General features: G+C 38.0%; 1 protein-coding gene across 1 annotated transcript in view; it reads left to right on the top strand.

Annotated features, from left to right (window-relative positions):
- Positions 1-22,576, top strand: part of CNKSR2 (connector enhancer of kinase suppressor of Ras 2) — a 2,376,238-nt gene that overhangs the window by 1,075,003 nt on the left and 1,278,659 nt on the right. The window contains exon 7 of the mRNA XM_069639527.1: positions 3,791-3,850. Within this exon, the coding sequence (XP_069495628.1) occupies positions 3,791-3,850 (60 nt within the window). The remainder of the gene's footprint in view (positions 1-3,790; positions 3,851-22,576) is intronic.

Here is a 22,576-nt window from a genome sequence, read left to right as displayed (position 1 = left end):
TGTGCATGCATGTCCCATGTCTCATTGTGCCACACTGGTTCACGGTACAATCCTTGCATTCGTATTGCACTGCTCAGGGGCGGGTGTTGCATTCCGGTACCTGTAGCGCATTGCATGTGGATGTCTTGTTGGGTTTGAAATGGCATGGCCAGGGCCTGCTACATCTCCAGTCAAGTGATACTCGTGTGTTGTGGCCTGTGAATTGAGGGGTGCGCTGGTGGGTCATGCATGTGCAGATTGCTCTCCAGACAAGCATTTGTGACATTGCCTATCACTCATACTGCTAGCTAGATGTTATTGTACATGAACCCACACAAGATCCAGGTCCTTTGTCTTCTGTGACACTCCATGTAGACTGGCAGCATACTGTTCTAAAGGTCCATTGCATTGTGGGTTGCCCCTGGGAATTGGGCACAGCAGTGCATGATGGTAAGGTTGGTGTCACAGGTGAATGGAACTGCTTCCGGTTCCTGTAGATTTCCTCTGAGGTGCGGGGGGCCACCAGCTCAATGTGTGTGCAGACCAATGCTGCCACCACATTGGTCATACCCATAATTGCATACATGAGGGCCTTTTTGGCATTGAACTGTGCCTGGGTGGTGGGGATGGTGATGTGCTGGCCCACATGGTACAAGAGGGCCTCCAGCACCTTCACCAGCATTCTGGAAAAGGCAGGATGCAAAATGCTGTGCAGCTAGCTCACAGAGTGCTAGAACGTGCCAATGGCCAGAAAGTGCAGGACTGACACTAGCTTTAGCAGCAGTGGTATGGCTGATGCAAATCTTGCTCTCAATGTCCTCCTGGATGTGGGTCAGGAGGTCAAGTATGTTCTTATTGTTTAGGCAGTACAGGGTTAGTAACTGCCTGTCAGTGATGATTCAGAGTTGTAATTGTAATTGGTTATTTATAACACGCTTAATAACCAGAGATTTCTAAGCATGGAACCGGGGATCGAAACTGTGTTGCTCCATGTTGTCTTGCTTCAAAGATGGGCCTGTTGCCCCTGTGCTATATGCCGAGTTTGTGTGGCCCTTGTATGAGGGATCACTGCATGCCTCTGCCTCTCCACCTGCAATCCCATCATCCTCCACCTTCTCTCCCTGACCTCTGAATGCCTCTGCTGGTCCTCCAGCCACTGCAGCTGTAAATTGGTATGTAGCACCTCCAGTTCCATGATTGAAGCCATGGTTGTGTTGGGAAGTGTTTTGGGGTAGGTGTGGCCCTTTTGTACTCTTCCTGTGTACATCAGGTGCACCTGCGTGGATTGGGTGCACATGTGGCCTTATTTCCTTGTGGACGAGTGTCCATTTACCAGGTGCTCTGAGGGGATGGTAAAACTGCTCATATCTCCAAAATCAAATGCATCCACAACTACGCTTGTATCTACCTAAACCATGCGATTGCCAAAAAAGAAATCACCAGAGCGCTTAGAACCAACAACCAGTCACTATTAGCAATACCACGGTTCCACCAGAGCAAGGGGTAGCAGATTCCAATACCTAGTGCCCAAGCACTGGAACTCTTTAACACTATCCCTTAAAAATGATGAAACACTTATGGGATTTAAAAAACGGCTAAAAACCGGATTATTCAATTTATACGAATAACAACCACAATCAGAACATATACAACTCGTTTTGTACCTGTATTACCCCTTTGCCTTGTAAATAACTGTGCCCTTCCGTATTATACCCTAGGTCATTGCCCTACCCTTTGTTAATGTAATTGCGCCACAATGGCCTTTGTATTGTATGCTATATCAAGATGTCTGTAACCTCACTGTGATACCCAAGGGTCTGAGCGTGTAACAAATGCAATACATAAATAAATAAAAAATAGATCTCCACCTTGGTTTTTCCGGTATTACCGACAAAAATCCGCTGGCATTCCCAGCAAATATAATTTTGTGATATGCTGGTGATACCATTATTCCGGTATTACCGGCACAGATTACTGGTATTGCCAGTATTTTTGTTGCTGGTATTCTGGCAACTTTGTTTGAGAAAACGAATACTTTGCAGGACCAGTAAAAGTGCTGGTAAATGATATTACTATAGCACTTTTACTGTGTACAGGCAAAGTTGCAATGAGGGCCTGTGACTCATGGTGACCTCTGTGATGGAGATGCTAACCTTTCATGTGGGACTGTTTGTCTCGACCAAGACTCTGCAACATTTAGCTCTAGTATGTTTTGGACTACATCTCCTATCACCCATAGCCAACAAAGTCAATTGTGAGGGGTGATGGGAGTGACAGTACAAACATCTGGAGGACCACAGGCTGCAGACCCCTGATATGACAGTGAGTTGACAAGAGAAGGTAAATCATTCATGGTAGTTAAAATGTTCACAATTGGAGTTAGTGAAGCCACAGTTGCTTCAATAATAGAGGTTAACAAGGAGACTGTTCATTCTGTTGGAAGTGTGCTTCTGAACTTTGCAATCGATACTGTTGAATTTGAGGTTCTTGGGTGTTCAAGTTTACTACTGCAGAAGGACTTCTGGAACCAACTGCAGAAGGTAGAGTAGATTTGGTTGTAAAAGTACATGTGATTATACACACATGCAACAGACTTCAAACTTTGACTTCTTAGTGTGCAAAAATACAAAAAAAACATTTGAACACGAACTGACAAGATACATTGTGGTTAGTTAAAAGAGTACCTAAAGGCTTATCAGTCAAAGTTGCTGAGGCTGGGTGAGATGTCAGGTCTAAATTCATGAAGGAGGACCCTGCTTTAATCAAAGGTCTTTCAGGTCCCTGATTTTATTTGGAATGGATGAAGTAAACCAAATTAAGAGAATTGAACAAGATAATGGAGACACCCATGAAAACCTCCAAAAGACACAGTGAGGGCCCTCGGCTTCACCCATATGATGATCTGTATTATAAAAGTGGTTCCAGCAAACAGAGTAATGAACTGCACATGACTGTCCATGACTGTCATTAAGCACTTTTGAACATACTGATTATGACACAGTATTTGTGTGTGACTAACAAGCAAACGCAAACATGAGTAAAGCAGACGAAGGTCTGCAAAGGATAAATATGATGCATAATATGTAGAAGATAATGAACTATTTGAAAGCATCAAATAGTAAACACATGGAAAGGTAAAAATCAGACCTATCATATTATTGCATGTGAAAAGCCGATCTCTATGTGGTATTGGGCAGAATTTCCCAGCTCAAATTTCTGAAGTGCAAAGCTTGTTTTGATAGATGTTTATCCATTCTTTTAGTACAGACATTTGCACCAGACATTACTTATAAATGCCATATCATATCATATACATTCCATATAAATATATCATACTTCTCCTATTTTTAGTATGTTAGCTAGTCTACTAAACTGCCATCAGATATTTCATTATACTGCTGCTGGGATGTTTATTGATTCTGAGATTCAGAGTTTGATACACTGATTGCTTAATGAATTAAATTTTTAGTGCTAACCCAAATTTAATATTCCCTGATTTCCCTAAACAGACACACACATTTGGTATATCAATGAACAAAATTCATGTTTCATAGGCATTGTTTGAATTTTTGTTAGATGTAAAGTAGATGCTATTGTTAATATTTCTCCTTTCAAAAAGTTAAGAGATAATGGTAACATTTTACAGAGAAAAATAGAAGTTGAGATTAGAATGCCAAAGAAAAAGCAAGCAAAGTTTAGCATTTCTAACTAGTTGTGAATATTCTGTGGACTATTTGATTCTATATTACTTTTGGCTTAATTGATTCTAGATTATTGCATTTTTAATAGATTATTCCACATTTTGTTTCAGGGCATGTATATTAAATCAACATATGATGGTCTCCATGTAATCACTGGAACAACAGAAAATGTAAGTACCATTTGACCTTAAATACAGATCATTAAGTTTGGAAAATGTGTGTTAAGTGACAAGGGATTTGAAATCTCAAATGACAATCAAAAGACGTTTGTGAGGAGTGGAATCTCTTGAACAGTCTACTCTAGGTGCAGCATGCATCCTGTATAGTATATTTCTGACTCTGAAGAGCGTGTTACTGAAAGTATAGCTTAAAAATAAATGATAGAACTGTTTCAACAATGCAGAAACATCTATTCTGTGGGGATAGTTGCACACATGTTTAGCTCACACAAAATGTAAGTTAAGCCTGCACCTGTGTACAAATTACAATGTGAGGAAGTTTAATATAAGTGGAATGGGACTTGAATTTGACATAATTGTAAGCTGCACATACATTAGGCACTTACATACACAGAAACACACACAGAGACATAACAGAATTAACTTTTCCTTATATTTTACTCTACTAACGGAAGGTTCATTAAGATGTGTAATCACATTGGATCAAACTAAATCTTTATATGTGTAAACCATCAGAATTGCTAGTTCCTAGTTGGTTTGAAAGTTTGTATCCCCTTTCTCTGCATCACAAACATGTCTTCTTTTTTATCCTCTGTTTCCCAAGCTGAACACCTTGAGACACCTTGTAACCTAAGTTATGATAATGATTTGTTATGTATATAGTGCTTTCACCAAAGTGCTGTACAGAGATAATATTTACATGCAATTATCACCTAACAGAAAGAAGTTGGTACTCATATATCGACCGTAGAAGGATGAAAGGCTGAGTTCAATTGCCGGGATTTGAAACGGCAATCTGCAGATCACACTCTGATGGTTCTTTGTGATCACTGTGCCACCGAAAATGCTGACAAAGAAAATGAAGAATAAAAAAACGGCGAGGCGCAGTGATCACATAGATCACATTTGCCTGCATACCCATACCCGGTTCCCCTTTTTCTCCTACTACCTTTCAGCAGCACATTTCTGCTTGTGCCACCAACTCCCTTCTATCTCTGCATGGCCCTTTTTATTTTGTATACTCTATTTCCCCGCTATCCATGTAATTGAAGCAGGGGTACCCCCGGCACTCCCAAATGCATTACACTGACCAGAGGGATTGAGGGACATGCTTGGGATTCAGAATTTCTGTTGCTGCCGAATGCGTAGTAAACGCACATTCATTATTTTTTTATCGACATTTTGAGCCGATACCCACTCACATGGCAGCAGCGAGCACACAAACCGCTGTGCTATCTTACCAGAATATATCATATAACACTCTGAGTTCCGCAAAGATAATGGGGCATCAACAATCAATGTTTGATTGGAATGCATGGCATATAGCCTTTTTTGAGAGTTGAGAGAATGGATTCTGAAATTTGGGGATACAAAAGGGCAACTTTCCAAGAGTCTCATCTTCCTTGTTAATGTAATGATGAGGGTGGAACAGAGACGGCTTATTTGCCAAGATCACTGAAGGACTAAAGCTTGCTTCCAGGGTAGCTCATTTTGCTTACTGACTCTGTCTGAAAGTCTTGTGGAACCTTCTTCTCTATTGGAGAAGGGTGGGTCTGACTTGCTCCTAGTATGGTAAGTATGGTAAATAGGAAATATTGTCTGTCTTTCCTCTTCTAAAATGAATTCTATTTTGGGCCATCAATAATGGTTAAAAAAGGAGGAATGAATGCTGACCTAATGAATGGAGCTCACTGATTTCTGCTGCTAATAACTCCCCAGACAATTCACTGTTTTTTCACCGCATATTTAATGGATATTGTCAACTTAGTAACTTTATTGCAATCTAGACTCATTTCCTCTTTTTTTTCCGTTGTGTATATTTGTTCATGTAATTAATTTTTTTCAGTTATACAAATATTTAAAATGGAGTAAAAAAGTTTGGTTAAACATATGTCATGGCTGAGCGTGCGCTTTAAAGAAACATGAACACTTTCATTGAAAGAACTTTAAGATATCTGCATAACATTTTTTTAAAAAACATACAAATGTTCTAACTATGGTAATCTGTGCAACCATAACCACCATGCACTGCTCATACCAACACGCATGACATCAAAGAGGACATCAGCAATTTAAATGCTATATGTAGATAAATATTCTGTTTAATATTTTGCAAAAATTACTCTGATCTATGCAGTCAATGTCTAAAGTCCTTCTTGACGTTATATAATATTAGGTTTTAATTGGAGTCACTATTTTTTTTTCTGATGAATTGTAATGAAACAGTTTAATTTATTGCACGGTATTTAGATCTCCTGTAATGTGATGTGTTTTTGTTTGGCACTTTTCTAGTAATGTGTTACTGGGTTTAAATAGTGATGGTTTCTGTTTTTCATGTGGGTTGCTTTCATAAGCTTATTTTGTTAATGGAGACATCTGATTTTTAATAAGATTGAATTGATTAGATAAATATTCAATAATGTTAACTATATTAAAGAAAAATAATAATAGCAAAAATTAACCCAGCAAGGTAAATGACCCCACAACCCTCTAGTAGATATAAAGCAGACCAGTAAATAATGTATTTTTTACTACACTCTTCAGACTGACCCTTCTATTCTTACCGGCATAGCATAATGTTGTAGTAGCCTAGAGCAAGGTAAATGGAGAGGCTATCACCTTTCCATATTGTAAAATGTGGCAATATATAATGATGCAATATTATGTACAGATATTCACCAAATCCAGGAATACACATGAGTTGGCTCAGACACAATCTTCTCATGAAGATGAATATCCAGTGTTTTTTTTTAAAGCTGAGAATAAATATTCCCTGACGCAATTTGAAGGGGGAAAGTAACGTTTGAGACCTCTCCTATAACACCAATAACTTTGGCCCCTCTGGTCAGAATATCAGGAAACCTTCCTGCAAATTTAGAGGTGCAAGTATATATGTATTGTTTAGTTTCATTCAGATCTGTGAGAAGGCACCAACTGATGTGTCATGCTGGAACATACTGCCTGTATTGCCAGATGCCATCCATCATTTGGAGTTAATCAACACAAAAGTGGTGCCTGCCATGGAGGGGCAGGTACTCCTGCACCACCTCAGGTAAGTCAGGTAACTGGCTGCCATTGGACACGAGGATAGGAAGAGGGCAGGTGGAGTTGACTGCCTTTGGAGATGAAATATTATGGCTCTGTGTGTGTGGGAGGGTTACACGGTGTTCCAGAGGATGCTATTTGCACCATTATCTGCAGAGCTGAAAAGAGGAGTGAACAAACCTGTGAGAGTAATTAAGGAGTTATTTGGACAGAATGATATTAATTGACCTAAAGTTGTCTCAAATGTTTGTAATCTGCTAACTAAAGTTACTGGGATACTGCCATCAAATGTTGACATTGCAGAAATCCAATGAATGATGCACCCATGTGTTGTGTACATAGTTGCATTATTTACTAAAGCATGCTAAATACTGACAGCTATTAATCGACTGCATGTCTTAGTTAGTCTTCTGTCATTGATGGAAGAAAGGACAAAGCACATTTGATGTAATGGGAGAAAAGTATCAATCCACCATTACATTAAATGTCAATATTACCTAGTAGAATAAAGTAGAACTTAAAAATGTAATATGTTGATGAGAATCTAAAGTGATATTACACAGCAGACAACAGGCTAGTTTTTTAACATCACAAGCAGGCAATCGAGTAAACGAGAAATGCTAATTTTTTGATCTATCACATAAAAATAATAAATGTAAATAATTGCCAGGGGTACTACTGTGTATTGTTTAGCAACATGGCTATCTGATTTTTACTGTGGTTATAAAATAGCAGGAGCAGGAAGCAAGAACATGACCGTAGAAGCACAAATGCTAATGATATCATTATCTGCTCAGTCTGTCGTCCGTCATTAATGTTAAGGCAAAACATCAAGAAGTAGTGGGGAGGGGCTCTATTGTGATGCTAGTCATGTGAACTCACAGCCACCAAATATAGTCTCCTCCTGCCTACCATGAAATATAATACGTTTATATTTCTTACCAAGCTTACCAAGTTCTTTTGATCATATAGCGGCCTCATATTTCTGGTTCTGTTTCCATTGGATGTGCAATGCTTTTACTAGGCAAACGTCACACAAGCTGGTTCCCAGAGCTTTGTCAACTCAGATGATTAGCTGTGTATAAATTATACTTATTAGTATCATACAATCCATTGTAATAAAAGTATTATTTACTCTTGTGTTGTGTTTAACTGATATTTGATAAAAGTAAGGCAAGAAAGGGAATCAATTTCTCGTACATTGAGTTGCTTTGCAATTCTTCATTTGACATATTCTTCGCCTTCTTCTCTTTGAATCAAAACTGCCCTTAATTCTTCATTACTGGCATCTGTTGTGATAACAGTTATTCACCCTTGTCTGTAATTGTCAAGGCGCTAGTACTTTACTAAGCGCTTGTTTTATGAAAATAAATACCTCTTCGTATTTCAGACCCCTTTCAGATTGTATACCCATCCCTACTAGTTGCCTTTTCAACGCTGTGTTATCTGCAAAGTGCGGTATGCGGTAAGAAATGCCCTAACTCCTAACTTGTTCTTTACTAGAAGGTGACAGTGTTTTTTCTATGATATCTACCAAATCGTTCTTTTGGCTCTATCCCTTTGACTGATGTTATGTGGCCCAAATCATAAAATCTCATTTCTAATTCCTATATACTTGTCTTGTCTGAGTATTATTCCTGCTTCAGCCAATATCTCTAAGACGTTTGCAAGCATTTCATTATGTTGTTGTAGATTACCAGCATACACGAAATTGTCACCCTGAAAAACGAGCACTCATTTATCTCGATTGAATAGGTTATACATTATCTTTTGGAAAGCTGCCGCAGGGACAAGCCATCAGGTGTTATAAGGGCAGTTAAATGCTATGACATTCCATGCAGTTTAACCTGATGATGTGTAGATGCAAGGTCCAATGTCAACAAATATGTTGCTGTCCCTGTGGTTGCAATTAACTAATGCACATTCGGGGGTGGATTTCTCTCTGTTGTGACACGCCTGTGGAGTTACCTAAGATTTATACAAATCTTTAGTTTACCCAGTGCTTTCCTAATGCTCAACAATGGTAATATCCATTCTGAAGCATTGATTCTTTAAATGAACCCTTGTTTCTCGAATATCTCCATTTCCATCTCCACTTCATGTGCCATGATTATTGGGATATTATATACCTTTTGTGCTACTGGCCGTGACCAACCAGTATACTGAACGTGGCCACCATTAGTCTCTGGGGATGCATTGCTTTGTCTTCATTATCCTCTGGCATTCTTGATGCCCTAGATTTATTATGTACTCCCTTGTCTCCTTTGGTGGCACGATTCAATCCCCTCTCATCAACATGTTAATGTGTACACACAGTTAATCATTTACGTGCCATAGTGCTTCTAGATCCATTTCTTTCAATCACTTGTTCTTTAAAGTATTTTCATGTATACCCATATATATCTCTGCCATCATAGAGTCTTTCTCCATTGCTGTGTTGCAGTCCTTCTCCATTACCAAGTTCCAGTCCTTCTCCATTACTGCCTGGTCTAAAACCGCCAGGACAGCCTCTCTATCTTCCGTATCTTCAGGTTACTCTTTTACTGTTAGCCTGAACAATCAACCGTATGATTTTCTTTACTTTGTTTGAAACTTACATTCTTGCAGATTTGTTGCCCATCTTATTTTCCTGGCTGAGACTTAATCCAAACCTTTGGATGTGAAACTGTCTATTTGAGACGTATGATCTGCATGTCTTTCAAATGTGCTGCCCAATGTACATGATCAGTTGCCAATATAATTCCTAAAGGTTCTTTTTTAATCATTGCATACTCCATTTCCGCTCCCATTGCCAATCTTGACACAAATGCAATAACATATTCTTCCACTTCTTTACTTTAAGTCACAATAAACCCTAAACCTATATTGCGGGCATCTATAGTGATGTCTGTTATTTGGCCTGTCTGTAATTGTCAAGTGCAGGTGCTTTGCTAAGTGCTTACTTTAAGAAAGTAAATTCCTCTTTACATTCCTGATCCCATTCAAATTATGTACCCATCCTTATTAGTTTCCTCATCAACACTGTGTTGTCCTCAAATGCAGTGTGAACTTTGAATAATATTTGGCCATTCCAAGAAGTACCTTAACTTGTTCTTTGCTCAAAGGTAATGGTGATTTCTCTATAGTGTCTACAAAGTCCTTTTCTTGGTTCTATCCCTTTGGCTGATAATTTGTGACCCAAATATTTAATCTCATTTCTAATAGTTTTACACTAATCTCGGCTGAGTGTCATTCCTGCTTCAGCCAAGTTCCTCAGGACCTTTGCAAGCCTTTCATTATGTTGTTGTAGATTATGAGCATCACTCTCGGGTTTGAGTTCTATTTATTCTGTTATTGCTTCTCTTTTTGGATTCATTCCGTTATTACAGTTTCCTGAGTTTTGCCTTCAGGGTTTCACACCATTTGGGGTTTATTTTCGACGTTGTTTTCCAGATAAACAATAACTTTTTTATTTGCGTTTTCTGGATTTTACAACTGGTTAAAATTGTTTTTTGGGGGGAGAGATCTTTGGAGGTCTGCTTTCTTTGTGTCCATAAGCTCCATTCCTCTCTGAGTACAAGTAAAAGAAAAAGATCCCTTTTGATGTTGGGGTCAAATCGAAAAAGGATCTGATGTAGGGATCTTATCTACATTACGTTCCATCACAAGAAAGAGAAGTTTCAGGTCAGTAGCATAGCATGGAGGAATAGACTGGGGAAGGAAAAGAACTACAGGTGACCTTACTCATAACTTTCTATATTTATAATCCCACAGATTCTAGAAGATAAAACGAAGGAGTAGTCTAATTTATTTATTTATTTTATTTTACATTTATAAAGCGCTCACACAGCCCGTAGGCATCGAGGCGCTGTTACAGGAATTGTTAGTTTTTCTTAGTTGTGTAATTGTGTTTTTTCTTTGTCTTAGTTACGTATTTATAACGCGCTTAAACACTCAGAGGTTTCTAAGCGCGGACCCGGGGATCGAACCTGTTGTTGCTTTGTGTCGTCTTGCTTCCAAGACGCGCACGCTGCCGCTGTGCTATCCTCCCGGGACTAATGATTTGTGTATCATATATTCCAACTCTATATATGTCCTGATGAAGGCCCATGTGCAAATCGTTAAAGAAGATCACCAAGAAGGGGCATATCCTCATTAAAGGGCCGAAAAACCTTGTGTCTACCGAATATTATATTCTACATCATTCTAAAAAGCGGAATTATAAATAAGCAAAATCTAACTGCAGCTAAATGTATGCATACAGTGATCATTGTTAGAACGGGTAGCTAAATTAATCTGTATGGAACATCTTTACTTGGCTTAACCAACAGAACAGTTCATAATTGTGTTTTGTCTGTATGCTCCTTCCAAACTGTATGAATGGAAGAATAAAAATAAAAAATACGACTGCTCTGCATATACAGCACTTCAAAGCACTAAGCCCACCTTTTGCATTGATGCACTTTCACGGGTAGGCAACATTTCTGCCCGGTGAAAGAGTTCTAGACTTGCTGCTAATTATTATCTGTATGAAATCTGTACACTAAACAGTGTTATGATAGTGTTTGTGATTTTTAAAAAATGTTGTACTGGTCTTAATGTTTGTTGATTTTATATGTGTAATAGGAATATATATATATATATATATATATATATATATATATATATATATATATATATATTCAGTTAAAAAACTGTGTTAAAGGGACGTTATGGTTAAATTGTGCTACTAAAAACCTATGGAATTCAGTAAAAAAACATTGTTAAAGGGACTTTATCGTTAAGTTGCGCTACTAAAAACCTATGAAATTAAGTAAAAAAAACGTTGTTAAAGGGACAAAATAAAACTGAAAAACCCCTGAAATTTGCCAGGTATGGTAAATTAAACAACCATAACTCGCGCTACCACTGTGCCCTGCTAAGACTAAGACCCAGGACATCAAAGATGACATCACAAATGTTGCTGCAGAACTTTTTATAAAAGTAACACAAAAACTGTATACCTAACATACAAAATAGAAGACAATGAAGATTCTAAATGGTTTGAATTAGCTCTCTACCTTATAGCAGAAAACAAATATGAAATAACTGACCCCTTAATACTTTGCAGTTACTGCACTATAAAACTTGACAACAACCAAACTCCTTCATGTGCTATCACAAATAATTTGGAATTCTTTCCACTACCAAAACCCCTACAACAACTCAATTTATATGAGAGCATCATAATTCAAACAGTGCACCCCTTTCAAGCAATAATACGCCTTCAACCAAAAATAGCAAAATTACCTCCCTCTGAATTGGTGAAAGGCATTCGTGGAAAAGTAGTGTATTTACCATTAGATCTGAAACAAAATGTGCACACTCTGAGAGTGCAACGTCCAATGGAGCAATCTTTAATTATCTTAGTAAATGGTGTACCTACAAAAGACAAAATAAATTTGCAACAACTGGTAGATTTACAAAAAGTTAGACAAGCCTTGAAATATCTAAAAGACAATAATGAATACTACAAAGAAATTAATATTTAAGAAAACTTGAAGGAAACCACTGAAATAGTTCTAGAGTCACCAGAAGCTGGTCAATTTGAACTTCTAGATCCTGCTACAGTATCCAATACTTTAGACCATTATACAATTCATCCATTGCACTTTAAAGACACCGTAGAAGATGCACTAGAAACGTACCAAATGCGACAAACAAAAGGATCACCAATCAGCATATGGGAAAAAAGTATAGAAGAACGTGCTTTTCCTCTACTCTTTCCTACTGGCAAAGGAGGAAGGTACAATGATAGACCTATTCAAATAACAGCATCAGAATACCGCTCGTTACGGATGTATTCTGAAGATCCCAGATTTAGACAAAATGTGGAATACATATTCCACCTACTCTTTGAAAGTGAACTAGCAACTCTATGTTACAGAGTTGCACACACATTAAAATCAGAAACCCACTTTCAAAATATGTCAGCTACAAAATTATTACAAAAAGTGCAACAAAAAGATGAGGTTTTACAATCAAGTATTACAAATCTATTAGCAAACATGTGTGGTACTAAAGAGTACTGGTTCCGACGTCATGGAGATGTACGTTGTATGATAAGAACCCTTGGCCCACCCACTTGGTTTATTACATTAAGTTGTGCAGAATATGCATAGGAAGATTTACATGATTTCCTACGCATATCAAACAAAAACAAAACAAACATAGATATACTAACACCTGGAGAAATTTGTTCTCTAGATCCTGTTAATGTTTCAAGATATTTTCACCATCGCTTCATTACTATGCTATACTTTATTTGTATTATAAAACTGCCCCCCCCCCTCCTCGGAGAAGTGCAACACTTCCTTTGGAGAAAAGAATACCAAGCCAGAGGAGCACCACATATCCACATGCTTTTATGGATTAAAGATGCTCCTAAATTTGGTCAAGACAATGATGCCACTGTATTACAGTTTATCGAAAAATATGTCACTTTTGAAATTCCATCAGAAGAAACAAATAGTGATCTTCATGAACACATTTTACAATTTCAAAGACACAAATGTGGCAAATATTGTCATCACAAATACAAAAAGAAAAGCAAAATCTAAACAAAATTCCGCTTTGCTTTCCCTAGACCAGTTACAAAAACAGGTCAAGTAAACAACTTCATGTCTTCAGTTAGACATAGTGTTAAAGGTAAATCACCTAAAAATACATATTACATAAAAAGAACAGAAGAAGAAAAATATATCAATGATTACAATGCAATCATTGCCCACTTATGGAATGCAAACATAGATGTGCAGTACATTGCAGACAATTCTACTGCAGTTGCACAATATGTTACAGCATACTTAACCAAAGCAGAAAAAAACAGAGCTCCAAAACCTCTGGAATGACCTGTCATCAGACAAAACAATGTCTCAGAAATTATACAGCTTGGGCATAAAAAATGCTCTCTCATAGAGAATGTGGCTCCTATGAAGTAAATAGATCGTTTAACCCATACTGCTTTTTATGGAAAATCGGAAAATATAGTATGGCTAAGTCTTGGTCCTGCTAAATCTAGAAACAATAGCCAAACATGATCCCAACAGCCAAGACATTTAAAATTTAAAAAAAAAACTATTTGCTGGACACATACTACCCAAACAGAAGTACCACTTTGGAAACCATGTGTCTATACCACATACCCCAAAACTTCACATACAAAAATAATATAAAACCCGATGAAAAAAAAGGTAGATACAGAGTGTCAAATTGTGAAGGCAGCTTAGTAAAACTCACCAAACCAAATTTAATTAATCATATCAAATTGTCATTAAAGACTCCTCAACATAAAGAACTATATTACATGTCCGTGCTGCAACTCTTTAAACCATGGAGAAAAGAAGAAGAAATACTAGATAACTATGACTCCTACGAAGACGCTTTCAAAGCAAATGAAAGCACTTTAACCGATGTAAACTTTACACACTACAAAACAATGTTGCACAATGAACAGCAACACGAAGAAGAACTCCAGGCCCAACTAGATAAGGACACTCCTGATAGTAGTCAACCTTCTGTAACAGAAAGCCAAGAACCACTGGGACAGCCACTAATAACAAATGAGGCAGAATTAGCTATGACGGAAGTAGAAAACACCATGTGTCAGTATGAAGATAAAGAAGACTTAACTATACTACAATCAAAACTAAACAATGAGCAACGTACCATTTTTCAAGAAGTAACAAAAGAAATTGCACATGATGTTCAACATGAAAACAAAGAATGCACCTGCCAAAATTACAAACCTATGCTACTGTACGTCGGTGGTGAAGCTGATTCTGGCAAAACATTCTTAATCAAAATCATCAGCAAATTCCTTCAACAATTGACAAACAACAAACTGTCAGCTGTTGTAACTGCCCCCACAGGTTTAGCTGCCTACAATATAGGCGGTGTCACTTTACGCCGATCACTACTCCTTCCAGTAGAACACCAAAACAAATTAGACTATTACAACCTTTCCACAGAAGCTGCAATGGAACTACATAGAGTTTTCAAACAAATGAAAATGCTGCTAATAGATGAGGTGAGCATGGTCTCCAACCTAATATTGGCTTTGATTCAATTCAGATTACAAGAAGTACTCAAAACAAACTACGAAGAGCTCTTTGGTGGAAAACATGTTATTGTTTTCGGAGGTCTTATTCAATTGACACCAGTGAAAGGTGAGCCTATTTTTAAAACCTTAGGACACAAGCTCTGCTGTAAAACTGTTGGCAGCATAGGAAATGTCAACCTTTGGCAACATTTCCAATACATAGAATTAACAGAGAACATGCACAATCTGCAGATCTCACTTATGCCAACATCTTAAAAAGTATTAGAGTTGGTATACTATCTCAAGAAGCACAAGCAATATTGAAAACCCGGCACATTCATGCACTTTATGGCGATAATACATGTGCTACGGATGTTATGGAACAATTAGCCCACAAAAATGTCAATTGTATGGCCTTAATGCCAACTCTTGCAAGCTGTTTCAAATTCAATGAAACAATGTTAAAAAAAAGAAATGCAACCAATAATTGAAATTAGCGCCACAGACAAACTAGACATACTTGGTATGACACTACCCTTGTGTGAACAATCCACAAATAGTTTAGAAAATTCAATTTCCAACACAGCTGGATTGGAAAAAATATTAAAATTATCCTTAAATTGCAGAGTAATGCTTAAACGTAACCTTGACGTGGATCAATGAATAGTTAATGGAGCACTGGGTACAGTCGTTGGCTTTCAAACATACCCACTTGACAACAATATTCTCTTTGACAAACCTTCAGAAGTGAAAAGGATAGGACGCTCAACAGCTCGATTCCTTCTCTTCAAAGTAGGGGTGTACCGAACTTCGGCTTCGAGTAAGTATTCGGCCGAATTCCGGCTGAAAAAAGGCTATTCGGCACTGGCCGAATAGTTTCTTGCTATTCGGCTCTTGCCGAATAATTTGACATTCTCATTTGAATACAATGCAACATGAACTCATAAAGGCAAATAAAGACTTCAGTTTGAAAAACTGAATAGAATTAGAGCAGACATATTGCTATCACACAGCTGAAAAATATCTTACATTGTAATCTGCTCTTTAGGGCATGTTTTGTTACAGATTATTAGACAAAAAAGGTGCTCATCTTTTATACTTAGCCTGCAACAATACAGGAACATCTTTTCTTTTGGTGAATGTTTATATGCAATGAGCACTTTTTTCAGTTGGAAAAAACAAACTGAAAGAAATGTGGATAGATACTTTCAGTTCCTGTCATGTCACTTGCCATTGCTTACGTCCTAGTATCCCCTTTTCTTTTTTTAAGGACTTGAGTCCTGAGTTTGACATTATCTGATAAAATGTTTATATGCAATGTTCACTTTTTTCAGTTGGAAAAAACAAAACAAACCGAAAGAAATGTGCATAGATACTTTCAGTTCCTGTCATGTCACTTCCCATTGCTTACGTCATAGTACCCCCTTTTCTTTTTTTAAGAACTTGAGTCCTGAGTTTAACATTATCTGATATTTTATCAGGAATTATAAATTGCATATGTTTGTGTATTGGCGAGAAAGAGTGGCTAGGATAAGTGAAAATTAAGCAGCATTTGTTTGGGTGGGGTGAATAGTTATGAAATGGAGTTTACGCATTTCACATTTCCTCTTGACCTGTGTCCTGCATGAGCCGGCATGAACCATTTTATATGTTTCTATGTGAGCTGCAAAGAAATTTCGAAACTCAACCGCATTGACTTTGCAACTGGATAGAGAATGCAATGAATCTGATTCACAAAGGCAGTCCTTTTGCATTTGTGAAGCCTCTTACTTTAACCGGCACTGAATATGTAACAATCTTCTGTACATTTGGTCCCTTCATTTTGGTTAAATCTGCTTTATTTCTGGCTCTTATACTTTAAATAAAGATACAACATTAATTACAACGAAGAGAAATAAAAGTATAGAATGCTTTTAAAATGGTGCTTTATTTGTTTTTTTAATAAGTGTGTTTTTTGAAGTTTGGAACATGATTTATTAAATAAAGCAACTATTCGGCTTCTTATTCGGCTTCGACCGAATAGTTGACAAACTATTCGGTATTCGGCCGAATACTAAATATGCTATTCGGTACAGCACTACTTCAAAGACATGTATGTACGCAGAGTACAATTTTCTCTAACTCTTGCATACGCAGTCACCATCAAAAATCACAAGGTCTTATTCTAGACAAAGCATTGATAGACATTGGTAACACAGTCTTTAAAGAAGGCATGAGCTACGTAGCACTTTCACGCTTACGTACACTTGACGGTCTAATTCTAATCAACTTTGATGCAAGTAAACACTGATATTCCTTGCATTTTAGAATACAATAGACTTCGTTCACTATACACCCCCATCTAAAAACATATCCTGTTCCACAAAAAGTAAAATGTTGTAAAAGAAAACTAAATCATAAAGAAATGCAACAGGATGTCACTGCAATTCCTCCAAAGAGAGTAAAAAAAACTAATACTTCATCAAGTACCACAAACAAAAAAGAAACTATTAGGGAAAGTAAACCAGGTACTTTTTCAAAAAAGGAAGACACAATAAAAAAAAAAAGCACTCAGATACAGATCTACCTAGTCCATTTAAACTTTCAAATGTAATTGGTGTAAGTTGCTAAGCAAATGTAGCAATGAATATATTATTTCAATAACCACCAATTGTTGACAACATTTACTTACACAGTACAGACCAATTGTGTTTGCAAATGTTAGTACTTCATAGAAATGCAACAAACAATCCTGACAACACGTATAGTGTTTATGGAATAAGACAACAATTGAACTACTGTGCTGGAATGGTGAAATTCACTATAAACTCACAGTAACATCCACAAGAATTTCTAATGTACTTACTACAAGTACTGGAAAACAAAAACATACCTATAAATGAAATCTTCCAGATTTCATACATGTGGAAACATACATGCACTATCTGCAACAATGTGACACAAGAACAAATCCCCAATGAGCGCTTTGTGTATGTATCAATACCTATTTGTGAATCCGTTTCATTTCAGCAACTTGTATAAAATGCAAACCATAGTAGATTATGTACTATCTGCAATTCTGATAATCGCTCCAACATACTAATACAAACACATGGTAAATACGTAATACTAATGCTTCCACGTTACAATGCAGATGGTACCAAAAACAACTGCAAGCTGACTGGATTCACACATGGTCAAGTATCACTTGGTAAGAAAACCTTCACAACAATAGGTATAATTCTACCACACAGGAGCCACAACCAATGCAGGTCACTATACTGCATATATAAAAAAAGAAATGTGGATGGTTCGAATGTAATGATAGTACCATTACTCTGAAGCAGAGATTACCACCACATCTTTCAAAAGCTTATTTAATCTTCATAAAACCAAAATGTATTAACTAAACTGTACTTAAACATTAACAAAACTTCTATTAAAAACTATATTCTATTAGAATATGCCAACAGCTATCTAACTACCCCAGGATTCTACAACTAAACAGATAAATGAATATCACTAAATTATATAAAAAAATAAACAGTTAGAATATGCCAACTGATATCTTACTGCCCCAAGATTCTACAACAACTAAACAGATAAATGAATACCACTACATTATAAAACAAAATAGTCAGTTAGAATACGCCAACTGGTATCTAACTGCCCCAAGATTTTACAATATCCAAACAGATAAATCAATACCACTTCATTATAACAAAAAGTAGACAGTTACAATATATCAACAGGTATCTAACTGCTCCAAAAATCTGCAACAAGCCAACATATAGAACATTAGCCAGAAACAACAAGTGAACACTGAAAACAAACAAACAAATAGACTGTTGTAGCATAACAAAAAACGTTTTTTTTTTAATCCAACATGGATTTTTTTTTCCACAGACCGAATGATTTTAGCAACAAACACAGAAACAGAGCAAATTGCACAGTACACTGGTTTGTAATCTACTAAATATGAGGGTAAAAAAAAAAATGTTGGTTATTCAATGTTATAAGTCGTTACAAAATACCAATACTAACATGTTAATGTTAATGTTAAAGGACATTTGTACCGCGCACTATCACAACCGGAGTGGTCCCCTGGCGCTCTGGCGGCTCTGAAAGAGGAGGGGAGGTTGAGTTAGTGGGAGGAGGCAGGAAAAGTGCAAGAGAGCAGTGATGTGCTGTTGTTGGCCTCAGCCCGGTGGGACCGTTGGCTGGGCCTGGGGTGTTTGCGGCCGGTAGTCGTCATGTAATGTTGTGCAAGACTATGTTTTTTTTTTGTTGTTGTTGCAATGTAGTGGAGTTTGTGCGGTTTGTTGTGCTGTAGATTTTGGTTGTGTTTAGTTTGAAGTTTGAGAGGTGTATGCAGAAAGGGAAATTGTTAGTAGGGTTGGTTAGTTTGCATCTCTATTCAGGTGCTCGGCTTGTGCAGTCTCCCCTGGTGCAGCTCTGTCCTGATCTGGGTCCGACTGGCATACCACGTTCCTTACTCCTCATTTTAGGTGATCTTCAGTGTTTCTTATTTCTTTTGGGATGTTGTTCCAGGTTTTTGTGGCTAATTGGTAGAAGGAGGTGCCTCCAAGTTGTTTCATGATATTTTTTTTATCACAGAAATTAACAAGGAATACATGTACTCCAGTTACTAAACCAAACATTAAGTATACTATAATTCGTATAACCAGCGCAGCAAATCACACCCATAGTGACTTATAACTTCAGTGTTTATAAATTTGGTCTTGACCATGCACCCAAGACTCTAGGCCCTGGCCACAACCACCGCAGCATACCACACCCATAATAGCTTATAACTTCGGTGCTTATAAATTTGGTCTTGTCCATGCACCCAAGACTGGAAAAGCCACTATGGGTGTGATAAGCTGCGGTGGTTGTGGCCAGGGCATAGAGTCTTGGGTGCATGGCCATATGGCCATGCTCCCAAGACTCTATGCCCTGGCCACAACCACCGCAGCATATCACTCATAGAGTCAAACATTTTAACTATGCCATATGAGCACTTTTAATGTCTGCGAACATGACGAGTGTTCTTAGAACAGTTTCAACTTGCCCACGAACACTACGGACTGGTATAGTGTCCTCAAGACAGCCCCATTTCGTTTACTTACGAACATTTCGGAACAACGCAAGTGTTGTTAGAACAGTTTCAACTTGCATGCGAACATTACGGACAGGCATAGCGTCCTCAGGACACACCTATTTTGTTTATTTATGAACATCCCACGACAATTGATGTGTTCTTAGAAAAGTTTCAACTTCCCTACTAACAGTACAGACAGGTATAGCGTCCTCAGGACACCCCCATTTTGTTTATTTACGAACATCCCAGGACACATAATGTGTTCCTAGAACAATTTCCACTTGCCTATGGACAATACGGACAGTTTCCTCAGGACAACCCCATTTTGTTTATTTACGAACATTTCAGGACATCGTCTGTATTCTTAGAACAGTTTCAACTTGCCTGCAAACAATACGGACAGTCATAGCATCCTCAGGACACACCCATTTCGTTTATTTACAAACATTTCAGGACACCGCGTGTGTTCTTAGGACAGTTTCAGCCTGCTTGCGAACAATTCAGACAGGTCTAGCATCCACAGAACACCCCCATTTTGTTTATTTACAAACATCCCAGGACACTTGATGAACATTTCGGAACAACGCAAGTGTTGTTAGAACAATTTCAACTTGCCTACGAACAGTACGGACGGGTATAGTATACTCAGGACACCCCCATTTTGTTTATTTACGAACATCCCAGGACACATGTTCTTAGAACAATTTAAACTTGCCTACGAACAATACGGACAGCGTCCTCAGGACACCCCCATTTCATTTATTTACGAACATTTCAGGACATCGTCTGTATTCTCAGAACAGTTTCAACTTGCCTGCGAACAATATGGACAGTCATAGCATCCTCAGGACACACCCATTTTGTTTATTTACGAACATTTCAGGACACCACGTGTGTTCTTAGGACAGTTTCAGTGCGCTTGCGAACAATTCGGACAGTACTAGCGTCCTCAGGACACCCCCATTTTGTTTATTGACGAACATCCCAGGAATCTTGATGTGTTCTTAGAACAGTTTCAACTTGCCTATGAACAGTACGGACAGGTATACCGTCATCAGGACACCCCAATTTCATTTATTTAGAACATCCTAGGACACTTGATGTGTTCTTAGAACAGTTTCAACTTGCCTACGAACCATATGGACAGGCGTAGTGTCCTCAGGACACCCCCATTTCGTTTATTTACAAACATTTCAGTACACCTGTATTGTCCGGCAGTCAGAACGAACACAACAGGGGTGCCTGCCACCTAAATAAATACAACATTTAACCCATCTCTTACTCCCCCACTTTCCCCAAACAGTCTTACACACCAAAACACTTTACTAAATAGTATTTTTCCACCAAGTTTCACTGCGCTGTCCGCGGACGTCCGCGAACCCAAGGTGGCGGGCGTTTCCAAAAATCTGACACACTTCATGCTCTTCACCATCCAATCAGCGAACACGTTGCATGTCCGCAGGCATGATGCAAGGCGATTGGCCAATCAGGACACTGTCCGCGTAGCGAACAGGGAAGTGTGTCCGCAGACCGAACATAGATATCACTAATTTTTTGTGGCCTACTTTTTAGTCATTTTTTTTAAAACTACTTGACAGATTTTCACCAAATTCGCAAAATCACGCTTTGGGGACCAAGCCGCTGCTCCTGGTCCAAATTTGGTGAAAATCCATCCAGCCGTTTGGGCTGTAGGCGTGAGCAAAGTTTTTTCCCCATTCAGTCTATGGGAAAAAAATAATTTTTGGGACCCCCCCTATAACTTTGCCCCCCCTGGACCAAACCTCACCAAACTTTGCAAAAAGAATTCAGAGTGACCCATGTACTTTTTCAAAGTTTGGTGAGGATTTGTCCAGGGAGAGTGGAGTTATAAGCCGCCCAAAAAGGGCTCTTCCTATGGAAACAGCAACTTAACCATAACTACACAGCCACTACAGTGTGGCTGTGTAATATATATATATATATATATATATATATATATATATATATATTTTTTTTTTTTTTTTTTTTTGGCTAATGATTGTTTCAAAATACAAAACTTATAAGCCAAATACTTCTAAAAGAAAAGCCACTTCAAGAAACCATATCTTAACAACTTTTGTCCAAATGTCATATGGGGGTTCCTGGTCTCTTAATTATAGCCCTCCAGTTCCTGCATTGCTATGTAGCGTGTTCCATGAGTTTAAAAATGGCAAGTACCAGTTTAACCAGAACCAACGTAATTGGCACACGTTCACCTGACAGCAGAATTTTCCACCATTCATCCTCTGATCTGTGGCCATACTTCTTGACGTCTTCTGACATGAAATTCCCTCTTAAGTCTCTAGTTGCTGTGCAAGACATCAATTGATTGAGTGTTCCTGTTGACAGGTCTTCTTTGCACAGCCTGCATATGACCGATCCATCTTCGTACTTGCGTGGTATTAAAATGCCCTTCGTTGCAAACAAATGTAGGCGTATTCTCAAGAACTCGGATCGAAAAAAAAAAAACTAGGGAACAGCTGCAGATATTTCGATTATATTTATTCGAATTAAG

This window comes from Ambystoma mexicanum, chromosome 7q (assembly GCF_040938575.1).
Source record: "Ambystoma mexicanum isolate Mex_15411 chromosome 7q, UKY_AmexF1_1, whole genome shotgun sequence".
Lineage (NCBI taxonomy): Eukaryota > Metazoa > Chordata > Amphibia > Caudata > Ambystomatidae > Ambystoma > Ambystoma mexicanum.
The sequence above is the reverse complement of the archived record's forward strand: the minus strand, read 5'-3'. Positions and strand labels throughout refer to the sequence as shown.